This window comes from Rhea pennata, chromosome 5 (genome assembly GCF_028389875.1).
Source record: "Rhea pennata isolate bPtePen1 chromosome 5, bPtePen1.pri, whole genome shotgun sequence".
Lineage (NCBI taxonomy): Eukaryota > Metazoa > Chordata > Aves > Rheiformes > Rheidae > Rhea > Rhea pennata.
In genome coordinates this window covers 52,485,198-52,497,614 of record NC_084667.1, presented here as the reverse complement: position 1 = coordinate 52,497,614, position 12,417 = coordinate 52,485,198, and the positions used below count along the sequence as shown (strand labels likewise).

The following is a 12,417-nucleotide window of genomic DNA, read 5'->3' as shown; positions in this document are numbered from 1 at the left end:
AGGACACCATCCTAACAACTGAATGCAGTACCCTTTCAGCTACGCTATCCATGTCTGACCATCACACTTGGGGATATTTATAACAAGCCTTAAGATACCGCAGTCAGGCCTAAGGGCAGAAGCTGAATAAATGGCCTCATCTGAGCACATCTGGAAACTGGGCATCAGTTGTGTTGCTTGGCCACTGTCCTCTGATGGGACAAGTGAAGCATCAGATGTTTTAAGAGGAAAAATACGAAAAAAAGAAGAAAAAAAAAGATGTTTAAGAGGCAGGAATACAGAGTGAAGATTTCCTCATGATGTGTAATCAACTCCTGGGTGAACCTTGTAGTTTGCGATTTTGGCTCAGACCAGCCCCAACATAATTCACTTTGATAAACAAATATCAAATCCTTTGAAAAATAAATCGATCAAAGTATATAAATTGCAATGAGCCCCCCTGTACATAGCACATCTAGAATATATTCTGAAATGGACTCTCTGATGCAGCGATGTATCTGTGGGGTCCAATGCACTGACGTTTTTGCCTTTTTTTTTTTTAATCTTGATCCATCCTTAAAAAGGGAAATCTGTCAAACATATGCTCAGATGTTGGCAGCAGCGGCAAAAGCGGAGACTCAACAGCTTCTGTTATTGCAATTGTTAGATCCTCGCTGTCTGCGGGGATCCACCAGCCGCCCCACCAGAAGCTGTTTAACTTTTGGGTCACTCAGCAGCGTGATCCAAACCCACCCCAGGATTTTGCAAAAGGATTGATCCACTGGTGCTCAATAAAATAGAGGTGATAACCCGACGGGCTGCCCCCGAGGCCTGCGAGAGCTCCCCCTGCCTGCGCCCGAGAGCCGCGGCGCTGCCCCGCCTGGAGGCTGCGGGACGGCCCCACGGCGCCCGCGCGGGGCCACGCGCGTGCTGCCCGGCAGGGTGTTGCGCCGGGCCGGCGGTGGCAGTGTGTTGGCTGGCAGCGTGCTGCGTGACGGGGGCTGCGCGGCGTCGGGCGGCGAGCCGCGGCGCGGGCGCCGACCCACGCGTGGGCGCGCGGCCGGCGGGCGCCGCGGGGCTGCTGGCCCTTTAAGCGCTGGCGGGCGGCCCGTGCCGCCGCTGGCTGGGAGACCCCGCGCCTCCAGTGAGAGGTGAAACCAAGATGGCGGCCGCGCAGTGACTGAGGCGGAGACGGAGGCGGTGGGAGCCGGGCTGGACGGGCCGCGCCGCGCCGCCGCCGCTCGCCCCTTCGGCAGGGCAGAGCCGCCGTCTGCCGGCCGCGCCGCGGAGTGCCTGGAGCGCAGCCACGCCGCGGGGCGCGCTGAGCGGCCGGGACCGAGCCGCCGCCGCAGCACCGGCAGGAGGAGGAGGAGGAGGAGGAAGAAGAATATGGCGGCGGAGTCGGGCTGGGAGTGATCCGCCGCCTGCGACGGGAGCCCATGGGGCAGGCGGGGCGCTGAGCCCGGCCGCGCGCTTCGCCCCGCCGCGGGACAGGCGGCGCCCGCCGGCCCCGCGCGAGCCCCGCCGGGCGCGGAGGGCGGCTCCTGGCTGCCCGCGCCGAGGGACGGCGAGCCAGGGGCGTCGGGCCTGGGCAGCTGCCGCACAATAGAGCCGAGCTCGGGCTGGGGCGAGCGGCCCCGCCGCCTGCCGCCCGCCGCCGCCGGCCTCGCTCTTGCCCGCCGCGCCGAGCCCGTCGCCAGGGCCCGGCCGCCCGCCTCGCCCGCGCCTGTCACCCCGCGCCGCCCGCCGCCGCCCGCGCCATCTGCTGCCCCCCGCCGCTTCCAGCCCTGCGGATCCACTTGTCCTCCAGGATCCCTTGCTGGCCGTCGCTCCTGCCTGCCCTTCGCCCCGCAGAGAGCCTCTCTCCTCTCTGCGGCTCTCCCCAGCGGAGGCTCGGTCGCCTTTTGTGCAGCACCTAACTGTCGCTGGAGCAGCTCGCCTTTCACTGCCTCGCCTCCTTTCCTGCCGCTCCAGATCTTCTGTTCCTGCCGGTAATGAGGAGCCTGTGGGAGCACTGAAGAGGAGTAGGAAGAGCTCGCCTGGCGTGCCCGAGTGGGGCTGCTCCCCTCCTTCCCGCTCCCCTCCTTTGAGGGGGGCCGAGCCCCCCGCCAGCCTCCTGCTTCTTCAGGCCGTGCAAGCCGGGGTGGTGGCTGTGGCGTGGCGAGCGGCAAGATGACGGACACCCGGCGGAGGGTGAAGGTGTACACGCTAAATGAGGACCGCCAGTGGGACGATCGAGGCACGGGGCATGTGTCCTCTTGCTACGTGGAGAGGCTGAAGGGCATGTCCCTGCTAGTCAGGGCAGAGAGTGATGGTAAGTAAGTGGGTATGTGTTAAGTTGTTTGAGCCTTTCCTTGTCCTGTGCAGAAAAGGAGCTGGTGTTGGCTTTGTGTATCTCTTGCCTTAACATTTTGCTGCCTGATTAAAATACATTCCTGAAAGCAAGTAGGCATCAGCCATACTTCAGTCTTGTTAGGCCAAGAGAAAGAAATGGACGGTTGCCACCAAGTGCAAACATTGTAGTAGGCACTTGGTTTACAGCACATGCAGTGTGCTGTATACCAAATATGTTCAGGTCTCATTGCAAGTTTCGTACAAGACCGGGTATGATTAGATACCCGGTCTGCTCCAGACCCAAAGCTGAGCATTGTGAATGCTTTCTTAGACGTTTCTGGAAGGAATCCCCTCATGAAAGAGTTGCTTAAAACTGAAGCCACTTTTAAAGTGATTAAAAAAAAAAGTTATTGGATAGTTGGATGGCAAACATCCTTTTTTTTTCTTTTTGCTCATATTTTCTTTGGTGGTAAGATTATATGGGACACTAACAGGTAACTGTAATTATCCATGTGCAGCTGTAGGATTAAAGACAATACAATGGGTAGAATAGCATTGTCAGAGATGCTTTTTTTCTTTTTCTGGGAATAGTATTTCTCAGTCCTTCTGCAGTTTTAGATCTGCCTGTAAGTAAATGTCAAATGATGCATTATCAATTTCCTTGACATTTTTGACAAAGTCTACTATAACTTAAGCAGTAGTAGTATCTGCCTCTACAGGTACATATTTGGACTAGTCTTGATTATTGGATGAGTGAGTTCTTGACTGCTATGGTCAGAACAGATTTTGAACAGTCTATCTTGCAATACCTACTGTGTTTTTGCTAGTAAAGTCTGTCAATGCAAGACTTAGTCCTTCGTTAAATATATAACCATTCTATCTAGTGACTTAGAGTGACTTATCTAGTTGTGGCTTAACAATAGACATCTTATTTTTTTTTTATTTGGCATTTTCATTATAGAAACTTGGAGGTAAAGCAGCCTTAGGGCTGTTAATTCTCGCTGTCCGAGAAAGTTCTGACGAAGTGCACAACAGTCTCTGCAGTAAAGAGATCATAAGCTGATACGGAGGCATCAAATTTGCATCTGAGCTGGGTTCTGATAATTGAGCTTCTGATAAGCTTGAATCTCGGGGTTTTGTAGTTTGTAATTATCCCTTAAAGTCTTAAATTAGTACTTGTTTTTTTAATTTTCTTTTGCTAAAGAAGTTGTGTTCTTTATTTTGGTTTAACCAACTTCCTAGTGCAAGACAACCAAAATGGAAGTAGACTTAGTTTAATTTCAACATGAGTGAGGGAGGTTAAGGAGGAGGAAGGTCATTGCTAAACTTTTAAGGTAATCTTATGTTCCAGTATGCTTTACTGTAGAGACAGTCCTTGTCTTCATGGCTGCTGTGCTCAGGAGACTCTCTTAGCTAATGTTTAAAAACTGTCATGTTCTGTTTTTATACTTCAATCAAGTTTCTGATTGATTTTTTTTTTTAATGTAAGAAAACAAAAGTTTTCTTGGTTGTCAAGAGATTGTCCATTCAAATTAAAATACAGTTTTAGTGAATTTTGGTGGGATTATGTGTGTTTAAAACTGATTTGAACCTGAGTTGGACTGTTGTGGCCAGCTTATTGTAAATAAAGTTCTGTAAAACAGAAAATACAAACTGGTGTAAGTGATCTCAGAACAAACCTGAACTCATTACTTTGTGTTGCATTGCTCAGATAATTTAAAAAGAAATCAAGGAGAAGGCGCTCAAACGTAATAACAGCATCTAATACACAGAAGTATACTTAATAGGATACATGCATTAGACTTTTCTCAAACAGCATATACTTCAACAGTATTGAATAATACATAGAACTGAAGTTCTTAATTTAGTAGATGGAGTGTTCATTTGCCCAGAACTGAAACTATTAAGAGGCATAGTTATTCTAACTTCCTTGTGTAAATGCCTCCTAAAATTTGATTTACATTTTTTTCACTCTGTGTTAATAGTTTTATAAGCTAATTTAGGCAAATGATTTGAAAGAACGTGATGCCAGACTTGTATTTTAGATGCCATGCAGTTTGTATTCTGTATCTTGCTTGCTCTTTTCTCCTAAATGAAATAGTTGACTATCATTTTCCTAGTTACCAAAGCATACTAGTATTAGGAACCTGACCTATATATCACTTGCTTCCATTTTCCCAGTTCCTATGTTTTCTTTGTCAGTTCCTCCTCTTTCCACAAGGTCGGTTCTTCCTTCCTCCTTTTCTAAACGACCTTTTCCTGGAGTTTGAACTAAGATTCATCCTGTGCTTATTGGCTTGTTCTTATTGATTTACTCCAGGAAGCTGACTGAAAACTTTGGGTACTGCCCGGAGTTCAGGGCTCCTGTTTCCTGAGTGGAGGAAGCCATGGGGGATGTTAGTAGTAGTTCCCAACAGTGTATTGGAAATTCCCACTCCTCTTAAAGGGCCAGCTCAGCTGTGTGCAGAACGGCAGCAGAACTGCTACAGTTTGTTTGGCTTACTGTCGAGTAGCACATAGTTCTGTCTTTTTTTTTTTTTATTTTATTTATTTATTTATTTTTTTTATTGCTAAGGTGTAGCTTGCTGTGGTGCAGTGGCTGCTTTACGAGCAGTTGAATTTGTATGGCAGGGTTGGGGTGTTTAGATAAGGGAGCTGGAATCACTTTTCCAAGTCCAAGGTAAGCTATCACTTGATTGAGAGCAATAAAAAGGAAAAAAAAAAAGTGCTCTCGCTCTGTTTTTACCTATAGATTGGTAGGGAGTGTGTGTGTGTGTGTTTGTTTGTTTGTTTGTTTTTTTAACACATACTTAAAATGAAAGAATTTAGAGCCAGTGAGTGATTTGTGTTGCTATCTGGTATGTCTTTAATGCTCCCTGGCAATAAGTGTTGAGTCATTGTGGGGAATTTGGAGTCATCTGTTATCATAGAGAAATATCATAAAACTATTTTCAGATCAGATATTATGCTTTTGAAGCAGAGGGACTTGCATTTTCTACACTTAAATGACTCCTTTTCTTTCTTTTTAAATCAAAACTTTGTGTGATTTTTAGTTGCAGCATGTTCTAGTTATTGAAGTGCAGTAGTGAATTTTTCCTCTACAAATGACTGACTTCCTTGTGAGTGTTTTTCGTCAGGAGCCGTTGATTTCTTATCTTTTTCTCACGTGGTATTGTAGATTGCTCTGGCCTGTCTCATTCTTGAAATTGCTCTATGCTTTTTACTTTATGTATTTTTAATATAAAATGTTTTATATTTTCCCTGCCTACTTTCAGATCGTTTTGATGTTTTTCCTTCAAGACCAAGTGACTGAAGTGACCCCTAAATGAACCTTTCTATGCAATGAACTTATTTGTTAAAAGTTTAAGCCTTCAAATAAATTCTTACCAGTCCTCCGACTAAACCTCTTAACAAGCCAGACTCCTCTGTTGGAGGCCCTGCTGCCTCCTCACCGTTAGGCAGTACCTGGTCACCTCTATTGAGAAGTCCTGGCTTGCCACTTCCAACATCTTTATTTTAGTGACTTCTCTGCCACTCCTACAACAGATACCAGGGTAGGCACCTGCCTCCTTGCTGCTTCTTCAGGCTTGGTATCAGTAACCCCATAATAATGGCAGAAGGCCTTGCCAAAATTTGGCTTAGATTTGCTTTCCCTTGTGCAGACTTAAAGGCTTAATTGTTTTTAAGGAAAGCTAAAGATTACACAGAAGTTGTTGACATGTGCGCAGGGTGTCTTATGCTTTTCCTGGAAAACCTTTTTTTTTTTTTTTCTCATTATTATTAGGCTACTGCTAACACTACAGTTTTAATGCCGTGTACCAGGCCAGCAGGGCTAGACTGTGACAAGGACTTCTTTGGAGAGTTTTTCAGGGAAGCAACTGAGTTGGCAAACAGGAGTCTGTTGAAAAAAGCCTTTTGTGGAAATGTATATGACTTAAGAGTTCTGGGCCAGGAAAAAAATACAGGGAAAGATACCACTTCGTTCCCTACCTCTCTTCTTATTCTAGATTTTAAACCTTTGGCCATTTCTTGCAAAATTGTTTTGTTGCATCATACTTTTCATTTAAACATATGAGATGTCTACTCTGGTAGAGGGAAATGAGAGAAATAAACTATAGCTTTTTTCCTGTTGAGGAAGAATACACCTAACTTACAGCATTGTGAAAGAGGAGCAGTATTCAATATCAGCAGCTCTCCTCTATATGCATTTATGTAAACAGCTCTGCAGATATGTTGTCAGAAGTTATTGGATTGGGAGGTTTTATATTCTTAAATATCTTTAAAATAGCATTGTAGACCTGTAATCTTTTTCAGCAAGAATTCCTCCATAAACACAGCATTTTCACAGCACAGAGTGGTTTTATTGCACAGAAAACCCACAAATTTGCTGTATTTAATCAGTCAAAAATAACAGAATTCTGTAAATCGGTATTTTCCTCTTAATGGATGTTTTCAGAGGTTACTTTCTGGCACCAATGTTGTTCAGTTACCTTTACAAATTCATTTGAGGTTATAATTCAGAAAATAGCTAGATCTGCATTTTTTTCTGGCTTATTAAAAACAAAGGTTGTATTTAGGTGAGTTTTGGGTTTTTATGTGACTCTGAATAGAGCCAATAAAGATGAAATTGTATTGTGTATTTTTACAAAGTAGGCTGCATAATCTTAATACATTCTAGGACAGTACCAAGAGACAAATATGTATATAGAAAGCAATTGTTTTTGACAAATGAACAAATATCTTGATTTATATTCAGAAATCAATACTGATCTTGATTATGAGTGAAGAAGAGCTTTATTTGTGATGTGTTACACATCTGTAACCTTCTAAAGAACATATTTGTGTTCTGGGCATCTGGTACTGTTGTTTGGTTTCCAGAAGCATGTAACAACAACTTAAGACAATTTCCTACTGCAAAAGGACTTGGTCCTGTAAAACCTACTATATGAAAATGAACTCACTGAACTAACTACTAGAATAGTCACTGATTTTTAGTAACAGTCTGAGCTGTTGAACCCTTTTGGGGGGAACAGTGTTCATAAATGGAGTATCAGATCTTTCAGGAGTCTGGAAATGGGGCAGTTTAGGGTTGCAGAGCTCAGTTTACACTTCAGTACATTTCTATCTCTGAATTTATATTTTCTTGTAATTTTTGTCCTGAATGGTGAGGAATAAATTGAATCATGTGGCAATAAGAAGGAACTCGAGCCTAATAAGCTTTGATTTGACTTTGCTAGCAGGCATCAGGTTTAGTAGGGAAGAAAGGATCTTTTTTTAGATCTAGTGAAGAGGTCATCCTTTAGTGTCTACTTCTGCTTTGGAAAATGAAATGTCTGTACATTCAGTCATTTAAAAAAACTTTTTTGAATGCTAATTTGTCAAATGTGGAATTCAAGTTTTATGATATTCTGCTAATTTCTTATTTCAGAATTTCAACATTACGTAACTGCTGAACACAGATCTACAGACATGGAAATTATAAATTATTTTTAATTCTTACAAGGTACTATTGCATACTTTGTGCTATTGAATGTTTCTGGCCAGTGAAGGCTTTTACGGAGGTTAGCCAACAAAGTTAATAGCACAAAGTAACGTTTTAAAGTTTCCTGTAGGTGAAGATGATGTTTTGAAAATAGGCTCACAGTAAATTACTTATTGCCTGTAACTGCTGGTTAGAAAAGGGAATTCTGTTTCTAGAACATCAACAAAGCTTAGCTGAGGAGTTCTCATTGTGTGTCCTTCTGCAGTTCTACTCTATTTTATTGAAGTTACACTATCACATAGTTGAGCTCTGTTAGCAAAGCAGTTTACTCAAGTGATGTGGAATAAAAAATTGAAAAACTCTGAAAAAGAAGTAGATGTGTGTGGGATTTTTTTTTCTTGAGGGCTGTATAACTCGATTTTATTGTTGGATTATATCTGAGTTTGTAAACAGTTCTGTCTGCAAGAGCAGCAGTGAGACAGGGTGGTAGCTTCTCAAGCCAGGTTCATTACTGAAGGCTGCCTCTTGTAGAACAAGTCTTGGGAATTGGGAAGAAGCAGCCATTGCAGGTAAGTTACAGTTGTAAAAAACAGCTCTAATCCATATGTTTTTAAACAGCATGTGCCTGGTAAGCTATTTAATTTCTGAATCCTTGTTAAAATTCTAAATTCATGAAGTAATAGCCTTCTTTTTATTGTATGGAGAGAGAAACATATTTATGTGATTCTTTAGTGAGGCACTCTTTCAACAAATGAAGTCTCCCTCACCACACCCAGCCTAACAGCTCCTGTTAGTCAGTAGAAACATTTCGGGAAGGGAGAGTATTTTGGGATGTATAAGTCATGAGATTGAGTATGATGACATTCAGTAAACTAACTTTGGTTTGGGATGTTTTAGCAGTGGATTTTATAATTTGTAGACCCTTAAGGAATTGGAAATTTATTTATAATCAGTTCAGCAAGGTGATTCTACTGTGAGATTTGGAATTAAAATTTTCAGTTCCAAATATGATTTTTATATCTAAGGGTTTTTAATATACGTACATACTTGTCAAGCCTTTGAATTCTCAGGCTTCTCTAATTGAGGTGTTTAAAGTGATTTTGTTTGTTCTCTGACAAACAAAACGTTTGTTCTCTGCGTTAACGAATGACTGTTTAAGTATAGTTAATTTGTCAAATGTTCTGGTAAGGTAAGTACAAGACCACCTTAAAATTATAGTTACCAAACTAGGAAACTAAGAATTTGGACTTAAAGAATAAGTTTAAACAAGTAAATGGATGGAAAAGCACTTTCTGAAGGGATGTTTGCAGTCTTACCTTTTCAATTGTATAAGTTAACATTTATCAGATCTTTCTGATAAATGTTGAGTGAAGCATTGCAGAGGCAGAAATTGAAGTCTTGGCTGTTAAGCGTCCCTCATATGTACTGGTATTTGTGCAGCTGAGCAGTAAGTTTGGGTGAGGGGAGTGATCTGACCAAAAAACAGTTTTAGGGGTTGCTTTTTGGCTAGCACAACTCTGAACCATCTTACTATGACATATTAACATAAATGTTTGTGCAAGAGGAAGGGGAAGAAAACAGAGGTGGGAATGAAACTGATGTAGTTCTGTCTTGAGTCTGTATAAGCTGCTGTGAAAGCACGGTTCCGGAGTTTGTCTCATGTCTGAAGTTTCTGGTACTGGCAGTCACGGTGTTTACCACAGTAAGCATTAGTTTCTTGATGTGCTTTTCAACAAGCTAAAATAAGTGTTTTAGCTAAGTTTTAAGAAGCAGTACCACATAATAAGCAAATTTTGTGCAAAGCAACCATAGGTGCCCTACAGAATGTATTTGTGGAATTAATGCTGACTTTTGCTGGTTTGACCAATTCTAAACATTTTTCTATTGAAATCATCTACTAAGAATAAGACAGAGGTTAAAAAATCATTCTCCAAAATACTCTAGAATGTTCTTTGGTATTTGAGCAATAACCTTGAGGGAAAATGAAATAACAGAGTTCTGTAGAATATGACTCAAATTCTTTGTATTTTTGGGAGGAAAGGAGATATCTACTCAAGGAATGAATTATCAGAAAATTCATGTTGAGATTTGAAACTGCAGTACAAATGTAAATAAATGGAACTTTTTTCTTCTAGGTTCTCTTCTTTTGGAGTCCAAAATTAACCCGAACACCGCGTACCAGAAACAACAGGTAAATATACTGTGCAAAGTATATTTTTTTGTTGTTGTTTGGTTTTGTTTTCATTTTTAAAGGCAAGTTCTTTGCTTCAGAGATATTGTCGATTTTTCTGCCTCTATTGTAAATATATTTTAGGCCCTTGTACGAGAAGGCAAAATAGGTGGTGGTGTGGTGTTTTTTTTTTCCTCCCCTCATTTTTCCAATTTAACAGTACTTGTGTGATTTCTCTGCTTTCTGTGTAAAATAATCTATTCTGCTGCTATTTCTGTCTTATACAAGCCAAAAAAAATGCTGTGGGAGAGACAGGCAAGGCATAGTTGTGAAGGTCACAAATTATCTGAGGTTCATGCAGATTACAGTATCTGAAACTTAATAGAATCTGATTTTTCTTCTTTAGATTTCCACTACTACAACTTCCAGTGTGTTTTATTTTAAAGAGTAGATGGCTTTAAAGCTTTTCATGTCTTTGGCTCTTATTTGGAAGGTGGATGTGGGTTACTACTACTTCAAAACTTTCCGTATACATAAGAACAGCTTCTCAACTCTTAAGTCTACATCTCACTTCAGTTAAATCTTGCATTGTGAGCTCTCAAAGAATGCTACTCTTGGAAAGGAGTGAACCATTGCTGTTCTTATCTCATGGACAGTGAGAAATGCCCTAGAGGCTGAGAAATGCCTGAACCAGATTGTATTTTGATGCCTGTCTGGCCAGCTCCGACTTGCTAACATCCTGTCGGATACACTCAGTGTGTTTGAACTATTTAAGCTGAAGACTGAAGAGTGTTTTATTACAAGCATAGGCCTGCTGTAGTGCTGCTCACAGGCAGTCCCAGCGGTTCTGTGAATGCAGCTGTACTTAGGGTTATACATGTTGAACTGAATGTTGAGAATGAATCTGGGTTAAAAATATCCTTTCTGGCAATATTTGGATTTAGCCTATATTTGCTCCTTGATAAAATTCATTATGGCACTGTACAAGCAGTTGCACTGAACAACTAGTGAGGGTAGTGTTGAGGTGGAGAATCAATTGCAGGAAATAAGAAAGGAGAATTGTTTAACCTGACTAGCAAAAATGCTAAGTAATCTAGCTGCTAGTTGTAGTCCTTGCTAGCTTAAGGTTGTGGTTTATAATGCGGTAGCTTCAGCTTTAGGACTACTAAAATGACATCAGATATTTCAGATGTATGGCATAAAGTGCTGAGCTAGTCAAAACTTAGTCATTGTTTCAGATGTATTCAAAAAGTATTGAGGGGTAGCTTTGTATCAACAGGCTTTATGCCAGATCAAGTATCAGGTAGCCTCAAAGTAAGCATGAAATCATAAAGTCAGTGCAAACCATCGTCCATGCTTGTCAGTGCAGTAGCAGTTAACTTGTGTGCTCATTGCTGATCTGGGTCCAGCGTGTATTGTAATCCAGCAGAGCACAAATCTGATATTGCTGATTGTGAAAACCTGGTTAGAAATACAAAATATTAAACATGAATCTGTCCTATTAGAACAGCACTATATATGCTTTCTGTGCTGGAGAAAGGAAGAAAGCTACTTTTAGAGCTTTCAAATGATAGGTGGACAGAAATTTGTATTTGCAGGTGGATAATCTGTATTCTCTAAGCAGTCTCATACAGCACGTAGGCTGTATGTAGAGCTCTGCTGTGTGCCCTTAAGAATTCAGAATCTTTCCTGTGTGCTGAAAGATTTTAGTTCTATTTTTCAACACTGTTATTCTTCCAGTGAGGTGTACTTATCCTTTCCCTCTGTAAAAGGCAAACTCTTAGCTTAAACTTAATTCCGTGAGTTAAGGTTGGAGTTTAGCTGTTGAAAGGGGGAGTTCCTTATTTCCCCCCCCCTTATGTTGTGCCAATTATACTTACCAGAACTCTGAACTGCCTTAACTCACTAAAAGAAAAGAAAACCAACTTGGTACTCCAAACCCCTCCTCAAAACCAGCACTTCTACCTCAGCAGAAGTCCAAAGCCAGCTCCGCTTGTGGAACTGTGGGATGGAAGAGCGATTCCTTTTTGGCTGCAGGATGCCGCTTACTTCACTAGTAGCTAAGGTGATACTTTAGCCGGAGGTCAGCAAAGACTTGCTTCTGAGTTAGTCTGCAGTTGTCAGTTGCTGTCTTAAAATTTCAGTAAAAATCTTCTAGAGTTGTAAGGCTTTCAGCTTAAGAGTAACTTTACAGCGTGATGTTCTTGTCAGTCCTTTATCTCAAAATTTGGAAGGCAGGAAACATCCATTCAGTTTTAAAAGGGTAGATAGTGGTGCACTGGAGCTGTTTTTACTGTTACCTTGGATATCTAAGGGAACAAGCGTTTGAGTTCTGACATTCATCTAGATTGGTGTGAGGTTTGTAAGGAGAAACTTTTTTTATTGGACTAGCTGTTAGGCTTGGGAAGGGAAGGAAGGAGAGATGCATGACGGGTAAGTTCTTGGGGAACTT

At 41.9% G+C, this 12,417-nt stretch overlaps 1 protein-coding gene across 1 annotated transcript in view; it reads left to right on the top strand.

The window, feature by feature from the left end:
- Positions 1–1,698: 1,698 nt before the first annotated feature.
- Positions 1,699–12,417, top strand: part of PPP4R3A (protein phosphatase 4 regulatory subunit 3A) — a 43,100-nt gene continuing 32,381 nt past the window's right edge. The window contains exons 1-2 of the mRNA XM_062576561.1: positions 1,699–2,293; positions 9,931–9,986. Coding sequence (XP_062432545.1) covers positions 2,152–2,293; positions 9,931–9,986 — 198 coding nt within the window. The 5' untranslated portion in view covers positions 1,699–2,151. The remainder of the gene's footprint in view (positions 2,294–9,930; positions 9,987–12,417) is intronic.